Source organism: Chiloscyllium punctatum, chromosome 1 (genome assembly GCF_047496795.1).
Source record: "Chiloscyllium punctatum isolate Juve2018m chromosome 1, sChiPun1.3, whole genome shotgun sequence".
Classification (NCBI taxonomy): Eukaryota; Metazoa; Chordata; class Chondrichthyes; order Orectolobiformes; family Hemiscylliidae; genus Chiloscyllium; species Chiloscyllium punctatum.
In genome coordinates, this window is record NC_092739.1 from 139,351,971 (window position 1) to 139,376,487 (window position 24,517).

Genomic DNA, 24,517 nt, shown 5'->3' on the forward strand with positions numbered 1-24,517 from the left:
ATGCTGCAATTCCAGAGTAGTATGGCACTTTACTAGAGTTAGACTGGTTCAAGAACAGGCAAATAGACTGTTAAAACCAAATCACAATCTTTTATTTGGGGATATTAAGATAGATAATCAGTAAGTGGAAAGAAAATTAGAATGGATGAAATTTTAAATTCCAAGATTGCAATTTGTGTCAGCAGCATCCTGAAAAGAGCCAAACACAAGACAATGCAGACTTATCCATATAGGAAGCCCAGGGTTGAAGACAAATTATAGGGACTTGCCAACATTATTACTTGGTAAATTATGCATTAGCAATCATAGTACCAATTTCACACATTCATCGCTTCCCATGTGTGGGCACAAGTAAAAATAACAGGCTTAACTGAGGCAAAGCATCAATTGAAGTGAGCATCAGGCGTAGTAAATAAATGCTTCACTGAATGAGAATTAGAGGTACATTCCAGTAGTCAATGAAAACTTTAAACTGAAGCAATACAGTATACAAGTTATTTTTAACACAAGCAGTTGTTAACCTAAGACACTTAGCTATACTATTATCCAACATGGAATGAAGTATGTTGGTTTACTGCTCAAGTTTACTTACCAAGATATTTGTATCAATAGTTACCTAGGGAATTGGTGGAGTGAGTGGCAAGAACCAATGATTGGTGAAGGAAATGGTCCTTGTGGAAGGTATGCTTTACTTTCCAAGAAAGGGGACTAGCAGGGATGGCAGTACAGGGAGAGAAATGTCCCTCCTGCATGATGTTTGAGGTGAGGGACACCATTAGTGTCCCATCCAAGTACATCTGCAGGAGGTGCACCCAACTCTTGCTCCGAGAGTGTTAGGGAACTGGAGCGAGAGCTGGATGACCTTCGGATCATTCGGGAGGCAGAGCCAGTGATAGACAAGTTACAGGGAATTAGTAGGCACGAAGAAAGCTGGGTAACTGTTAGAAGGGGGAAAAAAAATTCAGTGCAGCGATGCCCTGTGGCCATTCTTTTGAAAAAAGTATACTGTTTTGGAGGGGGTGGAGGGCATGCATTGGGCTGCAGGTCTCGAGCACAGTAGTGAAGTTTGGGGGGTGGGGGGGGGGGGGGGGGGGGAAGGAGGAGGAGGAGGACAGTCACTGGGAACTCAGGGTCAGATAGAAGGTTTGTTGGGAACAAGCGTGACTCGGTTGGTGTGTTGCCTCCCAAGGGCCAGGGTCAGTGAGGTCTCAGGTCATGTCTTAGGAGGACCTAAAAAGGGAAAGGGTGACCAGCCCCAAGTTGTACCAACAACATAGGTAGAAAGAGGGATAGGGATGGAAGGAAAAATTTCAGGGAGCTAGGGTGGAAATGGAGAGCTAGAACAAAGTTCTTTGGTTTGTTACCCATGCCATGTAATAGCAAGATGAGGAATAGGGAGAGATATCAGCTGAACATGTGGCTGCAGGAATGGTGCAGGAAGCAGTATTTCAGGTATGTGGATAATTGGGGCTCATTCTAGAAAAAAAGGAGAGCGCTCCACAAGCAGGATGGTCTTCACTTGAATCAGAGGGGTACTAATATCCTGGGTGGGAAATTTGCTACTGCTATTCAGGTGGGTTTAAACTAGCTCAGCAGGGGTGGGTGAAACTGTGGTGCAATTGCAGTGCACAGACGGATGAGTGAGGAGGAGGACATGGACAGGATTTCATGGTCATAGGAATGTGCAGGCAGACAGTAAGCTGACTTGAAGTGTGTCTACGGTGGCTGAAAGAACTTTTGATGAGGACTCATCTACTGGTGGTATGGACTGAGGTTAGAAACAAAGGAGAGGTCAGACTGCTGGGAGTTTTTTTTAAAAATAGGCTTCCACAAAAGTTCCAGGGAGGCAGAGGAGAGGATTGGCAAAACAATTCTGGATAGGAATGAAAGAAACAGGTGGTCATTATGAGGGACTTTATCTTCCCCAACATTGACTGGAAATGCTATAACTCTAGTATGTTGGATGGATCAGTTTTTGAGCTGAAAAATGTGTTGCTGGAAAAGCGCAGCAGGCCACGCAGCAAATGAGCAGGAGAATCGACATTTCGGGTATAAGCCCTTCTTCAGGAATGGATCAGTTTTTGTCCAATGAGTACCTTGTTGTGGTTCTGTTCACTGAGCTGGGAATTTGTGTCGCAGACGTTTTGTCACCTGGACAAAACATGCCGCAGTCCAAAGGACTAGCCACACTACCATACATCAAGAGCATTTCTGAACTGACAGCCAGACTACTGCGACCACTAGGACTCATAACAGCACACAAACCAACAGCCACTCAGACGACAACTCACCAGGACGAAGGACCTGATACCCAGCATGAGCAAAACCAATGTAGTGTACAAAATCCCATGCAAGGACTGCACAAAACACTACATAGGACAAACGGGAAGACAGCTAACGATCCGCATCCATAAACACCAACTAGCCACGAAACGACACTGCCAGCTATCCTTAGCCACGCACGCAGATGACAAGCAGCATGTTGTTGACTGGGACAACACTATTACAGGACAAGCCAAACAGAACAGCCAGGGAATTCCTAGAGGCATGGCACTCATCCACAGATTCCATCAATAAGCACATCGACCTGGACCCAATATACCGGCCACTGCAGTGGACAGCTGGAACTGAACCGGAAGTGGCAGGTACAAACCACTATAAATGCCGGAGGAAACATCACAGAAGCACTTCACAGGAGGCTCCCAAGCACTGAGGATGTCACCTAGATAGAGGACAAAACATCTGCAACACAAATTCCCAGCTCAGCGAACAGAACCACAATGAGCACCCGAGCTACAAATCTTCTCTCAAACTTTCAGGATGGTTTCCTCTCTCAGTGTATTGAAGGGCTGACGAGAGGGGAGGCCACACTGGATCTAGTACTTAATAATGAATGGGATAGTTTGGGGTAACAGAATGCAGGGGATGGGGAAATACTCAAAACGTGGAGCTGGTTTAAGGAACAGATATTGTGTGTCCTTGATAGGTATGTCCCTATCAGGCAGGAGGAAGCAATAAAGTAAGGGAACCATGGTTTACTAAAGAAATTCTGGTTAAGCAGAAGAGGGAGGCTTGTGACATTGAGATAGGATGGTTTAGAGGAGGTGACTGAGAGCTAGGTTAGCTTGGAAGGGATTAAAAAGAGGGAATTAAGAAGAGTAGGGAGGGACCATGAGCAGTCTTTAGCAAGTAGAATAAAGGAGAACCCTAAAGCTTTCGAAAGGTATGTGAGGAATAGAAGGATGACTAGGGTAAGATTAGGGCCAAAGATAGAAGTGGGAAGTTGAGTGTGGACCCTGTGGAGATCAGAGAAGTGCTAAATGAACATTTCCCATCTGTTTTCACTCAGGAAAAGGAGGATATTGTTCAGGAGAAGAATGAGGTATGAGATATTAGACTAGAAAGGATCGAGGTTAGTTATGAATGTGTTATCAATTCTAGAAGGAGTGAAAGTAGACAAGCCCCCTGGGCTGGACAGGATTTATCAGAGGATTCTCTGGGAAGCTAGGGAGGAGATAGCAGAGCCTTTGGCTTTGATATTTGAGTAGTCATCGTCTACAGGTTTAGTACCAGGACTGGAGGATTGCAAATATTGTGCCCTTGTTCAAGAAAGACAGTCGGGATGATCCAGGTAATTATAGACCGGTGAGCCTTACTTCTGTTGTAGGAAAGGAGTATAAGAGATAGGATTTATCATCTAACAAGCAACAATTTGATTTCAGATAGTCAACATGGTTTCATCAAGGGCAGGTCATGTCTCACAAACCTCTGAGCTTTTTGAGAAGGTGACCAAGCAGGTAGATGAGGTTAGGGCAGTTGACGTGGTATACATGGACTTCAGTAAAGCCTTTGATAAGGTTAAACATGGTAAACTGTTGGAGAAAATGCAGAGGCATGGGATTGAGGGTGATTTAGCATTTTGGATGAGAAACTGGCTTTCTGTAAGGCAGCAGCAAGTGGTGGTTGATGGAAAATATTTAGCCTGGGTGCAGTTGCTAGTGGTGTGCCACAAGGATCTGTTTTGGGACCACTGCTGTTTGTCATTTTTATAAATTATTTAGATGCAGGCATAGGTGGATGGATTTGTTAATTTGCAAATGACACTAAAGTCAGTGGAGTAGTGGACAGTTTGGAAGAATGTTACGGTCTGCAGGGGGACTTGGATAAACTGCAGAATTGGGCAGAGAGGTGGCAAATGGAGTTCAATGCAGCTAAATGTGAGGTGATGCACTTTGGGAAGAACAACAGGAAGGGGAGAGTACTGGGTCAATGGAAAGATTCTTGGTAGTGTGGATGTGTAGAGGGATCTTGGAGTCCATGTACATTGATCCTTGAAAGCTGTCACCCAGGTTGATAATGCTGTTAAGGAGGCATACAGTGTGTTAGGTTTCATTGGTAGAGGGATTGGATTCCCCAGCCATAATGTCATGCTGCAACTATACAAAGCGCTAGTGCGGCTGCACTTGGAATATTGTGGACAGTTCTGGTCGCCTCATTACAGGAAGGATGTGGAAGCATTGGAAAGTGTAGAGGAGATTTACCAGGATGTTGCCTGGTCTGGAGGGAAGGTCTTACAAGGAAAGGCTGAGACACTTGGGACTGTTCTCATTGGAAAGAAGGCTAAGAGGGGATTGGAGAGAGATATACAAGATTAGATAGGGTAGTCAGTGAAAGTCTTTTTCCTAGGATGATGACATCAGCTTGTAAGAGGGGATATAACTACAAATTGAGGGGTGATAGACTCAAGATAGAGGTCAGAGGCAGGTTCTTTACTCAATGGTAAGGGCATTGAATGACCTGCCTGCCAATGTAGTTAACTCAGCCACATTAGGGAGATTTAATCCTTGGATAAGCACATGGATGATGGGATAGTGTAGGGGACAAGCTTATAATGGTTCACAGGTCAGCACAACATTGAGGGCCAAAGGACCTGTTCTGCACTGTATTGGTCTATGATCTATTTTCCCTATAGCATCAGATGCTGAGGGGTGACCTTATAGAGGTTTATAAAATCATGAAGGGCATGGATAGGGTAAATAGTCCAGGTCCAAAACTAGAGGGCACTGGTTTAATGCAAGGAGGAAAGATTTTAAAAAAAGGTATCTAAGGGGCAACTTTTCCCCCAGAGAGTGGAGAGTGTATGAAATGAGCTGCCACAGGAAGTGGAGGTGGCTAGTACAATTACAGCATTTAAAAAAGGCATCTGGATGTGTATATGAACAGGAAGGGATTAGAGATATATGGGCCAAATGCTGGCAAATGGGACTAAATTAATTTAGGATGTGTGCTCAGCATGGAATGTTGGACCAAAGGGTCTGTTGTCATGCTGTATCTCTATTACTCAGTAATTAGTGAATTCCAACATTTGAAATTAATGAAAACAAACCAGTCACAGAGTAAATTACTGAACCAGTTTCCATACTTACTGAAGAGTGGCCAAACTGCTCCAGATAATCAATTTCTATAGGATCATTAAAAGCTGGAACTGTAAACAAAAAACTAAGACAGCTGAAGATACAAATTCAATCATTACCATACATGGAGAATTTAAGTTCAGTGCATAGATTAGTCAAACCAAAAACATGGCATCAGGCTATCATAGAAGCCAATTCATGTATGATTGTTGATCCAATCAACTGAAATAGCCAACCAAGTTTCTCAAACTGCAAAAACTGTGAAGGAAGTGATCTTGTGGAACCACCAGAGTAGATAAACACTAATTGTTTAACTTGCCAAAAAAAGTCTTCATTCTTAAATAACCAAACATTCATGCCCAACTCTTCAACATAAGCTTAAAAAATTCACACCTACACTATGTGGGCACATTCTACAAATTTCAAGTCTTTACTTCAAAATATTTGTAGAGAGTGCATGAAGCCTTTTCATTTGTCATCCAACTATGTATTTATCCAAATAAAAGATTGCTTGTCTCATACCCAAAAAGATTAATTTCCATGCTGGGACATGAATATCCAGGTAACAGTTACCATTCCTTAACCCCTCAGCAAATCTAAGTCATTATTAAATTTGCATCACTAATATTAGGTTAACTAAAATGGATTCCCTTTAAGGCATTTGAATCAAAGCACAAAAAGCATACTACAACATTAGAGGACTAGATGCTAAGAGAAGATGGGCTTCAACGAATCAGCTGGAGATTTTTGCTCTAGATCAAATCAAAGTGGGACACAGGAGGAATGCACAAGCACAGACGAGTTAACTATGTGCTGGCTGACAGAAAAAAATGCAGTCATTAAAATGGAAAGAGCTTTGAGCCAAATGTTTGAAAAAGCTATTTCCAAACTATTCACAACAAAAAGCCTGTGGTCCACTGTTTCTTGACTTGTCTAATTCTCACTTCAAATTGGGCACGTTAAATCTGCATTACAATTTTTTGTTCAGTATCTACTTGTGCTCTCGACTAGCAACAAAGATGTTCATTTCAAATCCTCATTTGGTTCTGGCTCGAGATCAATGGATGATTTTCTGTTTTGAAGTTGCTGTCATTTCCAAACCACTCCCTAAAGCATCAGAAAGTCATTCTGCTACAACATCTATTTCAATAGCATTAATTGGCTATACACAATTGTGGACATTGTTTGGATAACATGAATTTTCTTATAGAAAATTGCAGTAACTGTTCAGTAATGATCTTCCACAATGCAATTATTTATATGGTGGTTTTCCATATAGTGTAAAGTTAGAGGAACAGTTGTCACATGATAGCAGGACCACAGATTCTCCAAGAGATGAGCAAACAAAAACAAAATGCTGGTGGAACTCATCAGGCCTGGCAGCATCTATGGGGAGAAAGCAGAGTGCCACAAGAATGCCACAGATTTGCACAACTGAATCACTATTGCCATTTTTCATACCTGAACAAAGGCAGCCATCTGTTTGGCCAAAAAGCTCTGGACACAGTTATGAAACAAGAACAATTACTCCAGTTAGAAGAGGAAAAAGCCTGCCCTGTTACCTACAAAGTGATTCTCATGTCATTATCAGTCAGAAGAAACATGGACCTAAAAATCCCTGATGCTGCCAGACCTAGACAATCACTCCAGTACCTTTTTTGAGTTAAATTTTACTCAAAGTATCCACAGTACTTCACTGTTGTTATAAATGTTGATGGCAGCCAGCACAATGGTCAGAGATGGGACTTGCAACAAGAGAAGGCAAAGATTTCCCAGGGAAGACAAGAACAAGGGAATGATTGACAGTCACCAGATGTCATTACACAATACAAGAGTAATCTTCAGAGCTGGGAATAGAATACTTAGTGGGAAACACGCCATTTGGTCTACAAGCCCACACTGACCCTCTTAAGAGCATCCCACCTAGACCTATCTGCATTTCCCAGTGGTTAGCACACCTAACCTGCACATCCCTGGCCGTATTGCCGAATCTACCTAGTTTGCACATGTTGGACTGTGGGAGGAAACTGGAGCACCTGGAAGAAAGCCATGCAGACTTGGAGAGAATGCCTTTATGGAGTTTGTGGAATTGAACCAGTGTCCCTGGTGTCAGGAGGCAATGCTAACCACCAAGCCCCTGACACACAAAGTGGTCAGTCACAAAGCAAAACTTAGGAGTCTGAGGCAGCAATATCTGGATTGAGTTCCAACAACTGTATGGCTCCATTTAGTCTTTTATGTATATACCTAGTGGACATGGCCTAACTGGCTTTTAGAAACTGTATTCTTGTCCAGAAAATCAATTGGTGGAAAAGAAAAAAAAGGATGCTTTAAGGAGCCTACTCCAATCCACATGAAAAACCCCTGTTCAACCAAAAAAAAACTAAGTTCATAATTTACAAACACAAATGAATATATAAAGAACAGTATTAGACTGTTGGAAGTGAACTTCTGAGCTGGAGCTTGCCCACTCAATCGATTTCTTCTGCACCCCTCCTTCCCCACCCATTCATGGCCAGTGATGTCCAGGAGGAAAGCCACTGTGCCCTTGGACTCTGGGCCCCAGCTTGTAATTGGGACTCCTGGTCTCAGTGAAGCTTAATAGTCTGGTTTGGAAAGATTGTTATCCTAATCAAGTTTATTTATTTTCATTTATTGCTGAACATTTTTCTAATTTCTCTGCCCACCCAATCTAAAGCTAGGTGCCTTGCTACCTCAGATGGATGTATGTTTGCTCGCTGAGCCGGAAGGTTCATTTCCAGATGTTTTGTCACCATACTAAGTAACATCGTCAGTGGGCCTCTGCGCAAAGCACTGCTGATAATTCCTGCTTTCTATTTATGAGTTTGCATTTCTTTGGATTGGTGATGTCATTTTTTAAAATTCTTTTTCTCAAGGGGTGGTAGATGGGATCCAAGTCAATGTATTTGTTGATAGAGTTCTGGTTGGAATGCATGCTTCTAGGAATTCTTGTGCATGTCTCTGTTTGGCTTGTCCTAGGATGGATGTGTTGTCCTTCCTCATATCTAAGGATATGAGTGAGAGGGTCATGCTGTTTTGTGGCTAGTTGATGTTCATGTGCCCTCGTGGCTAGTTTTCTGCCTGTTTATCAAGGCATCATGGTAGCCCACAAACCCACCAACACACAAACAGCAGCTAATGAACTTTAAAGACCTTATATAGATAACAGGTAAAGCTAATGTCATTTACAAAAAAAATGCAAGAAAGGTCACAAACTACATTGAACAAACAGGCAGAAAACTAGCCACATGAACATCAACTAGCCACAAAAACAACATGACCCTCTCTCACTAGTACCCTTACATATTAGGAAGGACACCACTGAGTAGGACAACACATCCATCTTCGGACAAGCCAAACAGACACGCATGAGAATTCCTAGAAGCAGGGTATTCCAACCAGAACTCTGTCAACAAACAAACAGTTAGACCCCATCTACCACCCCCAAAGAAAAAAGAAATTACATCACCAACCCAAAGAAATGCAAACATAAATGGAAAGCAGTGCTTTGCCCGGAGGCCAACTGAAGAGGTTACCTATTAGGAGGCAAAACATCTAGAAATGAACCTTCCAGCTCAGCGAGCAAACCTACATCCAGAACCTCAACCTCAGTTACAAATCTTCTCAAAACTCATCTCAGATGGAGCTAAAAAGGGGTGACTTATACACTTTACTGTCATCATGGGAGTACACGTGACAATAAAATTCATTCTAATTTTAAAAAGAACTTTTTTGGGGGAGAAACCTAGCTCTAAAGTATGTGGGCTTGAAATCAGTCATTTAAACAGAGGGTTATTTCTTTGCAGTGGAATATTACATGACAACTAACTACATAATGTTACAAGTCCAAACTAAGCCATGACATGACAGGTTTTGAAGTTTGTCACTAAGAATTTAATTCCCCTTGTTTCACATTCATTTTCTGAACAAATTAGAGCTACTACCTTAGATTAGTACCATCTTCCACTGGTCTTAAAGCAAAAATCAAGTCTGATTATGAACAGAGAAAACATATACTGGACAGCTGGATTGCAGATTTAAAATGTTCAATTACTGCTGAAGTGAAAGAATTTAAGCAGGAGTCAAGAGCCAGACTTGGATAAAAGGAAACAGTAGGCTTGATTTATTCCTTGACTGACAAGGTAGCAATCTTACTTTGGTCAGCAGGCCTGAATTCTTCAGTTTCACTTTCAATAACATTACGGAATGCAGAGGATCCTGGCACAGAGAAGCCAAAGTCAATACCATCCAGTATTTCTGCATCAGTCATTGTTGATGGTACTCTGCCATCAGCAATTATTCGCTCAAAATTGAGTGGCAGCCTCATCTCAATATTTTCAGCTTCAGGTGAAGAGAAGGAATCCTAAGAGAGTGAATACATTTGTCAGGTCATAATTGGAAATCTTCAGCTACCACATATAGCTCTGAGTCCATCAGTGCATCATGAAGTTGTATCTGTCTTTCCCCCAAAGCTCCCCACTTCTCAAATAATTCAAAATGATGCCTTTGAGGCAAACAAAAGCTTAACTATATTTTATAATTACAGCAAAATACACATGACAAAATCAAAATGAAATTATATGGCACTGTTGTAGTCCAACTAGAGTCTTTTAAATTCAAGAATTAAGCAATTTTAAAACTTGATCACTTTTTAAAGAGAAAAGCAAATTTAATAATTTCTTGTGGGGTATTAAAATGTCATAGGAAACAGTTGTAGCCACATGGTTACCGAGGCTGATTTGTGGGGAGTGTGCGTGTAAGTGTTGGAGATTACAATTGTGAACTTCACTCAATTACTTACTAAAATAAATTCAAGGATGTGGCTGTCACTGGCTCAACCAAAGTTATTGCCCATCTGTAATTGCAATGCAACTGGGAGCTGTCTTCTTGAACAGGAAGTCTTTGGAGGGGAGGATATCTGCAGCTGTTCCGGAGTTCCAAGATTTTGACCCAGCAGGAAAAGGAAGTGATATAGTTCAGAGCCAGAAAGGAGGGTGAAATTGGAGGAAGTATGTTCAAGTAGTGACATTTCTATGCACCTGTTAGCCGTGTCTATCTGGGAGTTACAGATAGGAAGATGCTGTTAAAATGAGCCCATGTTACTGCAATGCATGCTGTAGATGGTACACTGCTGAAAGAGTGGAGGGAATAAATGTTGAATCATCTTAATTGCAATGCTTTGACTTGGAACGGCATTAAGCTTGTTGATAGAGCTGCATTCAGTCAAGGTTAGTGGACAGGCTGTCACTTGCTGCAAGACTGCTAGCCCCTGACCTGCTGCTGCAGAGATAGTATTTGTGGCTAGTCCAATTCAGTTTCTGGTTAGTGGTAACTCTCCCAGGATGCGACTAATGGGGATTTCAGCAAGGGTAATATCGTTGCATTTCAAGGGAGCAATAGCCCTTCCTTTGCTCTAACTTCCTTGTAATAAGGCATGCATCCTATTTGTCTTACACTTTGTATCTACATGCTGACTTTATGCAAAAGGACACCTAGATCCTGCTGCAGTACAGTCCTTTGGAGTCATTTACAGAATCTGCTTTCTGTTAGAGGTCAGAGTCCTACAGTATGGTCCTTTGGCCCAAACTAGTCCATGCCAATCAACATCCTTCCACATGAACCACATTTCCCTGCACTTGGCGCATATCCTTCTAAACCTTTATGTATTTGTCCAAATGCTTTTTGAAAGGTTTGTAGTATACCCATCTCAACCACTTCTGCTGGCAGCTCATTCCATATGCTTAGAAATGTTGGTCCTCTGGATTCTTTATTCCTTCCCCTCTAACCTTAAACCTTCTATTCCTCAATTCAACTGTGGAAAATGGCTGAATGCATTCACCCTATCCATGCATCTCATGAGCTTATACACTTCCATAACATCCACCTGCAGTCTCCTACACTTAAAAAGGAAAAAAAAAGAAGTCTAGCTTATTCAACTGTTCCCTATGGCTCAGACCCTTAAGTCCAGGCAACATCCTTGCCAATTTCTTCCACACTGCAGTTTAATAACATCCTTCCTACAGCAAGGTGATCAAAACTGAATACCCAAGTGCATCCTCACCAAAATCCTGTATAACTTCAATTTTTAATGCCCTGACTGAAGGCCAGTGTGCTAGAAGCCTTCTTCATTGTCGTGTTTACCTGTGACTCCACAGAGAACCATGAACCGGACCTCCAATGTCATTCTGTTCCACTGCACTCCTTTAGGCCATTCACCATGAAATGCCTACCTTGATTTGACTTTCCAAAAAAACAAGACCTCACTTATCTATATTAAATTCCATTTGCTTTCTCTCAGTCCACTTCCCCAGCTGATAAAGTCCTGCTGCAATTTCTGATAACCTTTCTCACAATCCACTTTATCATCTATTTTGAAGTCATCTGCAAACTTTCCAATCATACCTGTGCATTGCTATCTGTATCAGTGATTTGTATGACAAACAGTAACAGGCCCACAGACCAAAGGCACTCCACAAGCTTCCAGTCCAACAAGCATCCTTTAACCATTACCTTCTGTTTCCAACCATCAAGCCAATTGTGTATCCAATTTGCCAGCTCATACTGGATTCTATGTGATCTTACCTTCCACAGCAGACCATTGGAACCTTAAAGACCTTACTGAAATCCATATCAACTACATCTACCACCTTATCCTCGTCACTTTTTTTGGTCACTTCAAAGAACTCAAATTTGAGGGGCATGGTCTCCCACTCAAAGTCATGCTGATTACTCCTAATCCAACCTTATCTTTCCAAATGCATTTATCTCAATCTTAATCTACCACAGATGTTATGCCTACTGGTATTAGTTCTGTTTTTTTTGAGCAGCCCTTGAATAATGGCACAACATTCACTACCTTTTAGCCTTCTCAGACCTCACCCGTGGCTAATGATGCAAAATATCAGCCAGTGCCCCTGAATGTCTTCTCTAGCCTTTTTCAGTGTTCTTGGCTATAGCTGGTCCATGATATTTATCCACTTTTATACATTGAACACCTCTGCTGTGATATGCACTGTCCAAGATATCACCAGTAAATTAAGTTCCGAAGTCTTCGTGTCTTTCTCCACAGTAAACAGGAGAAATATTCATTGGGATCTCATTTAATGGCTGAAATTCTGCACTACATATCTACTTTGGTCCTTGAGGGATCCTATTCTCACTAGTTATTCTTTTTTCCTTAATAGGCTTAAAACCACCTCTTTGGATTCACCCTAATCCTCTCAGCCAAGATGGTCTCATCCTTTTTTTCATCCTCCTAATTTCTTTCAGTAACTCCTGTACCCCTTGTATGCTTCCAGGAATTTCCTTGGTCCAGCTGCTGGTACCTTAGCCATGCATCCTCCTTTTTTCTGGTCAAAGGCTCAAAATCTCTTGCCAACCATGCCCTTCACCCTCTCAGGAACATGCAGACATTGAACTCTAGCTATCTCACTTTTAAAGGCCTCCCACTTGCCAGAAGTCCTTTTGCCTGGAAACAAACTACTCCAAACAACCCCTGTCTAATTCCATCAAAATTTGTCTTTCCACAGTTTAGAACTTGAACTGATCAGTCTTGTCCCTCCGCATAACTATTTTAAAAATTAGTAGACCAATAGTCACTGGTCCCCAAGTCACACCTCCATTGTCACCTCACTTGTCCTACCCTATTTCATAACAGTAGGTCTAGTTTTGCCCCTTCCCAAGCAGGGCCCTCTCTATACTTGAGGAAACTTTCTTGAATGCACTTAACTTCCACCCCATCTAAGCCCTTAATGTTTGCAGTCCCAGGCTATATTAGGAAAATTAAAAAATTCTGCAAGTCTCCAAACTCCCTGCATATTTGCTCCTCTAATTCCCATTGATTCTTGATGAAGAGCTTATGCTTGAAACATCTACTCCCCTGCTCCCCAGATGCTGCCTGACTAGCTATGCTTTTCCAGCACTGCAATTAGACACTGATCTCCAGCAGCTACAGTTTGCAGTGTCTCCTATAGTACAACCCTAATTACATCACTGTCCCCTTATTTCTTCACTCCACCCACAAAGCCTCACTGGATGACCCTTCAAAAATTATTTCAACTGATTACTACTCACCTGAAAATCAAAAATGCACCTCACCCCTCCCCTCTTTCCATTAACTGTCCTGCCTAAAGCACCTGTACCCTGGCTCATGAAGCTGCCAGTCCTAACCCTCCCTTAACTCTAATGTCAGAGATCCCACTCCCACATACCAATCCACACCCAGAGTTCAGCTTTACCTGTCAGCTTTCTTGCATTGAAATAAATGCAATTTATTCCAGCAGGCATTCCTGTCATGTTCCAGCCTGACTAGTTGCTTCACTTTACTGATTAGTGTATCTCCCTCCAGCCTCACACTTGCCTCCCTGCTGTTGAGGATCCCACCTGCCTGCCAATCTAGTTTAAATCCTCCCTTGTAGCACTAGCAAACCTGGCCGCCAAGATATTGGCACCCTCCTTCAGTTTTCAGGCCAACCCATTAGACTTAATCAGAAGTTATGGTACAGGATGCTATTCAGCCCATTGTTTGGGCCATTTTGCCTACTCAGCATACATTCATTCTTTTACAGCATTCCCATCTTTATATTGGGAATCCAACAAGATTTGCTTGAAATACAAAGGAATACCTTCCTTCAAGTCAGATCCAACAGCAATAATGGAAGTCCCAGTGATCCAAGTAGCACTCTACTAGATTGCAGACAATCCTTATCAGACCAACAAATACTTGGAAATTCATACCCACCTGTTCACAGGGAATTGCAGAGACTTCCATCATTGGTTTAACTTTACAAGTGTTTCTGCGAATATTAAGATCAGCAAAATTATTTTTGATAAGTCAAATCTATTCAAACAGACAGTCAAAGCAAAATGAGGTTTGACAATGGACAAACTTCCATATCAAGAACGACAACAAAGGGAAGAAGGAATTATAATAGTTTATTTGTAACTTCAAACACATGAATGTACCATAAGCAACAAATAGCAGGTGCACGAAGCCATTCAAAAAAGTATTCTCATCAAGCATGGCCACAGCCACAACAAATCTTTGCTCTTGGACAGTTTCCAATGACTTATCCAAGGATTAGGGAATAGGACTTTGAAAAGCAGAAAAACATCCGGAAATGCCAAAGGAACAAAAACAAAGCCCACCCTTGTGAAAGACAAAATATTCATTCACATTTGCAAACAGACAAGGCACACAAGAGTACAGATGAGGTATAACCCATATGCTACCAGAAATATTGACCATCTTAAAAATCAGGATAATTGATTCTTTCCCATAGTTTAAACTAACACTGCATTTGTTTAGGCTAAACTCAAGTTTGGTAAAACAGCAATTAGAGAAAGGGCTTCTAACTTCAGAATATACAATCATTTCTGCAGCTCATTTAAAACATCTTTACCTCTATTTTAAAATGTATTAATAGTAGAAGTCTGATCACTCATTTTCAGACTCTGGGCACCTTGGAAAGTCAACAGTCGCCTTTCAAGAGCAAAGAGGTGAGAAGCTTTCCTGAACTTTCAATCTGATGAAAGTACAGTTTTGTTTGGTATCTATCTCCAGGAATTTTATTCCATGACAAACTTACTGACCGCTATCAAGTTTGTTCTTGTACATTTGCAACCCAAACCCAATTAGAAATACAACTGCTTTTGAGTCAGGTTGTAAAAGAAACGAAGTTCCACAAATCAGTTCTCAGCACTAAGGAAAATGGTTTATCTTAAAATCCATGCACAAGGTATTCTATACCTACTTCCAAGAGCAGTTAAAAAACTGAGCATTAATGCAAACCTACAGGCTAGGCCAAATTTGGTAAACTAAGCCCTGACATAATTGGCAAGCTGAAATAAATCTCTAAAGTCAAAAGACACATTGACCTTCATATCTCAAATCAAAAGGCTTTATAACATGGAAAATTTCAATGGAGTGTAAATATAGTGCAGTCCAGGGATAGACACCTCAGGTTTCTGAAGCATTTGGATAGTCAAGTTCAAATCAAAGTACAGAGATAAAATAGTTAATGTTGGGTCCAGTAACTGGTAGTTGTTGAGGAGTGTAACGACTATTAGAGGCATGGTTGAAAAACGTACATGGTTCAGGCATAGTATTCTAGAATGGGCATATTTCAGAAGTGGGTAGCGAACTTAAACTATGAGATCAGTTGTGAGAAAGTAACCTTGGACAGAGGATCAAATACAGAACCAGCTTTGATGGAAACCACAAGAGAACAAAAAAAAGGTCAGAAGAGCCATATTGGACTTAAAATGTGAGCCATTTCCCTCTCAACAAAACCACTGATGGGAGTAGTTTAAAAGCCCTGTACACATTTTGTCACAAGTCAAGAAATAATCAGGGCTTGGAAGAAAGATACAGCAATGAATGTGCAAGTTTTAACTCATTCATGGGATGAGGTTGCTGATGGCTATCCAGCATTTATGACTATTCCTAACTGCACTTGGTGGGTGGTGGTGGTGGTGCACTTGCTATACTCAAGACTGAGTAGAACCAGTGCAATTAAGTTAAAGACAAAAAAGTTTGATCCTGCAACACTAATGGCAATGCAGTCCAAATCAGGGAGATGGGTTGGCTGAAAAGGATACAGGCAAATAACAGAGCCAGTGCAAACCCAATAGGCCAAATAGCCATCTTCTGCACCATAATTATGTTTCTGCAGAGAGATCATAAAACCAGCCAGATTTAGAAAAATTAGGGCCAAAAAAATGAATTGAACATGCAAGAGAAAAAAGAACCATGGAAGATATTGGCACTAAAACCTAAAAGCATTAATCTGAAAGCCTGCATCCTATAGTCTTAGGATAGCTGCAGAGGGGTGTTAGTTGCAATTTTCTCAAATGTGCTGTGATCAAGCTGCAAGTATATATCTTTATTCAGAAAAAGTAGTGTTAAATCAGGAAACAAGCTAGTGAGTCTGACATGTCATTGCAAGTGTTGAAATCGCTACAGGAAGCTAGACAAAATCAAAACAAAATCTACATTGAACTATAGAATAGAATCCCTAGTCTGGAAACAGGCCATTTGGCCCAACAAATTCACACCGACTCTTCAAAGGGTAACCCATCCAGACCCATTCCCCTACCCTATTATTCTACTTTTACCTGGACCAATGCACCTAACCCACACATTCCTGAACGCAATGGACAATTCACCTAACTTGAACATATTTAGATTGTGGGAGGAAACCTGAGCACGGAGCCAACGGCTAGAATCAAAACCAGGTGCCTGGCACCTGAGGCAGAGATAACTACTGAGCTGCCACTAAAATAAAGTAGATTAGTGAAGTGAGATTCCTGCATCCGAATTGCACAGGGTTAGTATAAAAAGGCATGGCAAGCCTTTAGAAATGCTTTTCACCTGTCATGACAGGAATGGAATACAAGGTTATGCTTCAGTTTTACCAGGAATTGGTGAAACTGCATCTGGCACAGTATTAGTCACACTTAAAGGATGGATAAAACTGCATTGGAAGCAGTTCAAAGATTTACTAAGACCTGGGATGGGTGGGTGGGTGGGCTTATGGCAGGGCATTTGGGAGGGGGATGGGGTGCTGTTTGTGGTGGTCAGGCTGTATTTGCATCCACTGAGAGTTTAAGACCAGAGGTGACAGGATAGAAGAAGAAAAGAATGTTTCCTCTTATGGGAGAATCTAGAACGAATGAGGAATCACTCACTTGAATCAAGGTGAAATTTAAGCTCAGTCTTTGGAACACAGTGTGAAAGCAGAGTCCTTAGGTTTTTAAACAAGAGGTCTGATTCTTGTTAAAACAAAAAAAGGTGAAAGGCTATGGGATAAAGAATAATGCAAATTACTAGCCATGGTTTTATTGAATGGCAGACTAAACTCAAGAATCTGAATGGGCTACTCCTGCTCCCAATTCTCATTTATATGCATCTCCTAATAGTAAGAAAATTGATTGCAAATTAGTCAAAACGGAGGATACAATAACCAGAGTGGATAAAAAGGGTAACCAGCACTTTTGGATTTCCAAAAACACAGATTAAAGGCAGTGCTGTATGAAGTGAAAGGCTGTTGTACAAAAAAGCAGAGTGCATGGTGTTAAAAGTAACAAAAATAGAATAGCTAACTAAAACATTCAGAATAAGTTGGCCATTCAGGCTAGCAAATTGCAAGAGTCAATTGCCATAAGGCTCAGGGTAAAGCCCTCCACTATTTACAATCAGTTAGCCCCTTGAAAGAAGGGACCAACTGAGCAGTGATCAAATTTGGTAGAGTATAGAAGGAAAGTTGAAAGGACACTAAAATCTGCAAAGGGATATGGTTGAGCAAGTGGGCAAAAGTTTGACAGATGAAATTAACATTGAGAAAAATAAGTTTGTCTGCTTTGAAAGCAATGTAAATAAATAGACTATTGCAGTACAGAGGTGTCCTTAAATCTGCATTTTAACCTCTTGTACATTATGTAATTATAAAGAGCACCAATGGAAAGGTTTGTCATTTTTGAAATAGTGATTAACTATGAAAAGATGAAGTCTTGCCACAATTCTATGGGGCATTCTAGAGACTGCATCGAGAGGTCCTTGAACATTTTTGGACTCTTGACACAAGTTATTTAAAGGGATTCTTTTGAGGAAAGTTTAAACCTTTGCTCACTGGAATTTAGAAAAGAAATAATAAAATTTATAAAAACTGAGGGGGCTAAAAAAAAAAACAGATGCCATAATTCTCCCAAGGTGAAATACAGAACTGGCTTGACCAAACAGGTGGTCCACTAAAGGGTCCTACATGGACTGTCAAGCTGTTTCAGTGGCTACAAATGAGAGAAACTGAAAAAAAAAAAGCACAGTTCGACAAAAGAGATTGCACAATTTATCTGGAATTAGAGATACAGTTTTAGAAAGGTATTTCCCATTTAAGAGGGAACTTTTTAAGGCTGTTGACCTATGGAATTCCTTTCCCTGTGAGCAAGAAACCATTAAATAAAGGCAGAGCTGGACAGATTTTTAACTCAGTGGGGAATCAAGGATTATGGGGCAGGGTAAAGAAGTGGAATAAAAGGTTATAATCAGATTTCATTGAAAGACAGGGAAGGTTTAAAAAAACAGCAAAGGCCGAATCCTTTTTCTTGGTTATGATACTGCCTCGACTGGAGGGAGGTAGGTAGTTTATCAAAATCACAGTAACTATTCTGGTCCCAAGGTAACAAATAATGGAAGTAAATGCAAACATGGTCAACAACCTTTTAAATTGGATCTTTCAAAACCAAAAGGTGACCTAGACCCAAGAGAGATGAAAGTGAAAGAAAGCACATTTACAAAACGCCTGTAGTGATTGTTGACAAAAGTGATTATCTACTCACTTTTTGGATGATTGCTTGAGTGGCTGAGTAGTAGCTTCATTACTGTTGATTGTCTGAGCAAAGCTTATTGGCTTCTGTGCCACCTCCATTTCTTTTCCAAGTGGCTCCACATTTTCTACTGTATCATCTGCTACAGATAGTCCATCAGATTTGTCTCCTGGTAGCTCAGCTGAACTTGGAGAACTTTCACCATGCCTCATAACCTCACTCATTTCCTTTGCAGTCGACTCAAAATTTTGCATTGGATTTTTTTTACAAGGTAAATCAGAATGAGGTGCTTTAGTCAAACTGGGAGAATTACCAATTTTAAAACCTCCACCAAAGGGATTAAAATTTGGGTCATCCAATTTATCCCATTCAATGTTGTACTCCATCTTTGGGACAAAGGCATCAGGATCATTTTTCTCATCCAGCTTTGTAGCTTCCTTAGACTGCTCCTCAGATTTGCTGCAAACCCTTTCATTTTGAGCTAGACCTATTCTCTCACCCAACTTTTTTGGTGGAGGCTCCTGGCCTTCAACCTCCAACTGCACTGGTTGCACCAGGTCAACATCTTCTCCAAGTAGAGAAGGCAGATTCTGCTCAAATGGTAGACTTGGACCTGCCACTTGGAATGGGGTCATAGAGTCAACATTATGATCAAGATTGAGAGACTCTTTTAAGGGAAGTTGTAAAACTTGTACTTTTTGCTGACTTATGCTAGGACTGATCTTCTCAAGACCATCCTCCTCAAAGTTACACAAGGTCTGTGACCTGAGCATTCCGTAATCCTGATCCATGCGGTTACTTTGACTTTCCACCTGCAAAGGGATATCTGCGGATTCATTTCTACCATTGTCAGCATTGCTGTTGCAGGGAGTGGCTTTTGACAGTTGTTCAATGTTGTTGGGCAGAGTCTGATCAGTAGTTGATGAAATGGAAGCATGTCGTTCCAGATAGTCTGGCTCTGTGCCAGTTAATTTCCTTGCTGGAGAGTTCAGGATTTTTGACACACCAATAAAAGGGTTGATCACATCAAGCATATCAAAATCAAGAGTGTACGTTCCTTTGGATGAAGTATGCTCTTCATTGCCAAGGCCAATATCAGCAGTTGACTGTTTAGTGTCTGACAATAGCAAAAAAGATTCAGAGAATCAGCCATGATCATGCTGTACATAAAATTTCATTAAAACCTAGAGGTGAAGTCTAAAAAAATAAATTAGATTTTGGTATAAGGTTTATGTTAAAAACATTAAAAGAGTAAGGCAGTTTTAAATAACGAATCAGTACGTTGGAGGAAATGTTAAAATGGTGCAAGAAAGTGGATTCAAAGATTTTAGCAAAGAAAAGTTAAAAAAGGATGCCTTCAGAGAGGCATACACGGATCAGGTACTGTCAGGAAAACACATGCCTATGGAGGAAATGAATAAGCCAACCAAAAAGTTAGAGCTCTTCAGAGGGAGAAGAGGAAGGAAGAAAGAAAACCAAGAGGAAGGCTTCTGACAACTGAAACCAATCAGAAGTGAACATGTGAAGCAAAGAAGGTTAAACAGTGAATGACATCAGAACTGAACAGGATGAGAAGTTTACCATAAACAGAATAAAAGGATAATTTAAAACACAAGATTAAGTCAGATTAGGGATGCCATGACAGATCAATACATGGTAGTGATCGGAATGGTATGAAATAAGTACTTGTACCTCATTTTAGAGAGAAAATAGTACAAAAAGGGGCAAGCATTTAAAACAAGATCAAATTTAAAAGTAGATTTGAAAGGCTGGTTATAATTTAAAAAACCTGCTTGTGATGCAGTGGTCATAATCTGACCAGTGGACCAAGAGATCCATCTTTAAGTTCCACCTGCTCCAGAGGTGGGTCATAGCACCTCTGAACAGGTTGATTTATATTAAAACTTTAACTCCAAAAACAGATAGGATGCATACAATGATGGCAGAAAGGAAACTGGAAAATGTACAGGAACTGGCCTGGACTTCCAATCCAATACAGGAGAGGCACCAAAGAATTGGTGAACTTAGAGAAATTTGTTCAATATTGCTTCTCATATGCATTGCATTCCAGTAAATAGTTAACATTGTTATGGAAATATGGCGATGTAGTAATTGGTAACTGAGCAGTAAAACCATCAGGAACTACTGATTTGTTTCTTTCAACTTCTACACAACAAAAAAATCTGTCAGTAATTGCTCTGCACTCAAGTTACTTTGCACATTGTAAATGCCCCATTTTAAGCACAGCTTTTTCTTTAAAATTTTGAACACAGTAAACATTAGAATTGGTATACTCTTCAATTAAATATTTAGATTTAACTCAATGTTAGTTAAACCGGTTTAATTGAGTGCATGCTTACCTGTGTTTTCTGCTTGCAGATCAGACTCTGGAGAATCAGATGTACCTCCAGAATTTGTATCTCTAATTGGAACAGAATGTTTAACAGAACTTCTGATGTAAGAAATACAAAGTAATTATAACAATCTCAATCTCAAAGTTACCGAATATTCAAAGGGCAAAAAAGGACAGGAAACAAATAGCTACCACAAGAAAGAAGTGACAGGGCAACTAATTGGATTACACTTCACCTGACAAAGGGGCAGCACCCTGAAAACTTTGATTGTTCAAAGGTTTATTTAAAATCAGGTGTCATGTGACTGATTTTGTCCAGCCCAGCCAAACACTGGCATCTCCATATTAATTGGAATAAAAAGGATCACAAGAATATTTTTAAATAAGAAAATGAAAAAGCAAGGGATGACATCGGACCACTGCTAATGTGAAGCTGAAATAGTAATAATACAGAACAAAAGTGGCAGAGAAACTGAATAGGTACTTTGCATCAGTTTTCACAGGGGAAGACACCAGCAGCATGCCAGAACCACAACTGAGGGCAGAGGTGATGGTACTGACCATCGTGCTGGGGAAGGTAAAAGGTAGATAAAATCAACTAAACCAAATAAGGCAGTAGGAGTATACTTAAGAGGGAAATTAGGAGGGCAAAAAGGGGACATGATAGCTTTGGCAAATAGAGTTAAGGAGAACCCAAGGATTTTTCCAAAGGACAAATGGGTAACTAGGGAGAGTAGGGTCCCTCAAAGATCAGCAAGGCGGACTTTGTAGAGCTGCAAGAGATGGGGAAGATACTAAACAAGTATTTTGTAACAGTGTTTACTGCGCAAAAGGACTTGGAAGATATAGAATGTAAGGAAATAGATGGTGGCATCTTGAAAAATGGCCATATTACACAGGAGGAAGTGCTGGATACCATGAAATACAAAAGTGGATAAATCCCCAGGACCCGATCAAGCGTATCCCAGAACTCTGGGAAGCGACTGCTGGGCCTCTTGCAGAGGCATTTGTATCATTGATAGTCACAGGGACATGCTAGAAGACTGGACATTGGGTCATGTGGTGCCACTATTTAAGAAAAGTGGCAAGGAAAAGCCAGGGAATTATAAACCAGTGAACCGGATGTCAGTGGTGGGAAAATTGTTGGAGGGAATCTGGAGGGACAGGATGTAGGGCAAGTCAAGGTCTGATTAGGGATAGTCAACATGGCTTTGTGCATGCGAAGTCATGTCTCAAACTTGATTGAGTTTTTTGCAGTAGTAACAAAAGAGGATGGAGGGTGGACCTGATTAATATGGACTTCACTAAGTTGTTCAACAAGGTTCCCCATGGTAGACTAGTGAGCAAGGTTAGATCTCATGGAATAAAGGGAGAACTAGTCATTTGGATACAGAACTTGCTCAAAGGCAGAAGACAAAGGGTGGTGGTAGAGGGTTGTTTTTCAGACTGGAGGCCTGTGACCAGTGGAGTGCCACAGGAATTGATGCTGGGTCCTCTACATTTCATCTATATAAAAGATTCAGATGAGATTATAAGAGGTACAGTTAGCAAGTGTACAGATGACACCAAAATTGGAGGTGTAGTGGAAGGTGAACAAGGTTACACTGGATTGCATAGGATCTTGATCAGATGAACCAATGGGCAGAGGTGTGGCAGATGCTGAGTTTAATTTAGATAAATGAGGGGTGCTGCATTTTGGGAAAGCAAATCCTAGCAGGACTTATACACTTAAGGAGTGTTGCTGAACAAAGACCTTGGCGTGCAGGGTCATAGCTCCTTGAAAGTGGAGTCACAGGTAGATAGGATAGTGAAGATGGCATTTGGTATGCTTTCCTTTATTGGTCAGAGTATTGAGTACAGGAGTTGGAAGGTCATGTTGCAGCTGTACAGGACATTGGTTAGGCACGGATCGAGTAAATAGACAAGGTCTTTTCCCTTTTTTTTGGGGGGGGGGGCAAGAGGGCATGGGTTTAGAGTGAGGGGGGAAAAAGATATATAAAAAAAGGTCCAAGGGGCAACTTTTTCACAGAGGGTGGTACATGTGGGAAATGGGTTTCCACAGGGAGTGGTGGAGGCTAGTATAATTGCAACATTTAAAAATGCATCTGGGTGTGTATATGAATAAGAAGGGTTTGGAGGAATATGAGCCAGGTGCTGGCAGGTTGGACTAGATTGGGTTGGGATATCTGGTTGGTGAGGACAAGTTGGACCAAGGGGTCTGTTTCTGTGCTGTAAATCTATGACAGACTACACCCCAGAGGTCTGAAGGAGGTAGCTGAGAAGATTGTGATGGTAGTGGTGATCTTTCAAGATCACTGGGTTACTGGAGACAGAAGTCCTCAAGGGCAGGAAATCACTAACACAAAACCCCTGTTTAAGAAGGGAGAGAGTCAGAAGACTGGAAACAGGCAAGTTAGCCAACCAAACGCAGAGTCAAAGTTAGGTGTTACTATTATTAGGAGAAGCCAGGTGAAATGTGACATGAGAGGGTAGAAAAGAAAAATGTTTTTCATTCAGAGGAAGAAATTCTATGTGCAATATAAAAGAGGCATAAGCTTGATACAACCTCACTAATCCAGCTGCTCCCCAGCCAGAAGTTCAATCCAAAACCTGAGGCAGATTATAGCAAATCAGGGCTGACAAAAATATTCATTTTGCCTTAAATTTGACAAATGCTTACTTGCAAGACAAGAACAAATGAAAAGCACCCTTAAAAGCCCAAAAAGATTATGGTATTACAGTCAACTTAAACAGCCAAAATGTGCAAAACATCTAGAAAATCACCATATGCTGATGTACAATTTAAATCATTTTAACAATCCAAAATATTTCTTACCCTTTTGCCTCAGTCACATCAAGATTTCCTCGATTCTCAGTGTTCTTCTTACTTATTCCAGCCTCAAATGAATTAGCATCACATCTATTAGTCAGATGTGCACTGAGAACTTTGCGTGTAACAGGATCTCTTACAGGAGTCTGAAAAGATACCTATGCAACAAAAACCACCTTTAAAACTTTGTCAAAGCATACCAACACATTACAGCATGCACCTGTGGCAAATACATTGAATTTAAATTCAGCTGGTATGCTCCACTTAAATCTGAAAAAACAAATGCATCAACACTTCAGGAAAATAACAGTGTGCTTAGTTTTCTTGCCCTTGTATCCCCATTATTACATTTGATTATACAAGATGCTAACTAAAAGAGGAACTGACATGGAAGGTCCGAAGCTCAAATTAGGAGCCAGAGCGCTATGCCAACTACATTGAAATTTAACATGATCTGAATATGTAGAGCTCTTCAATACTTCTAAAATGAAATTTTAATTCAAACCCTGGACTGTCCTTTAAAGTTACTGCAGCCCACATCAAGATGGGGCATCATCCAGATTTTGTGTTAAATTT

The 24,517-nt window shown here is 40.8% G+C and overlaps 1 protein-coding gene across 3 annotated transcripts in view; it reads right to left on the reverse strand.

Annotated features, from left to right (window-relative positions):
* The window catches only part of LOC140480514 (transforming acidic coiled-coil-containing protein 3-like), a 51,470-nt gene that overhangs the window by 17,462 nt on the left and 9,491 nt on the right, over positions 1-24,517 (reverse strand). For all 3 annotated transcript variants that reach the window (XM_072575467.1, XM_072575475.1, XM_072575482.1), the window contains 6 exons: positions 23,948-24,099; positions 21,119-21,180; positions 18,771-19,875; positions 14,176-14,230; positions 9,591-9,798; positions 5,427-5,485 (listed from right to left, as the gene is read on the reverse strand). In XM_072575467.1, the coding sequence (XP_072431568.1) occupies positions 5,427-5,485; positions 9,591-9,798; positions 14,176-14,230; positions 18,771-19,875; positions 21,119-21,180; positions 23,948-24,099 (1,641 nt within the window). The remainder of the gene's footprint in view (positions 1-5,426; positions 5,486-9,590; positions 9,799-14,175; positions 14,231-18,770; positions 19,876-21,118; positions 21,181-23,947; positions 24,100-24,517) is intronic.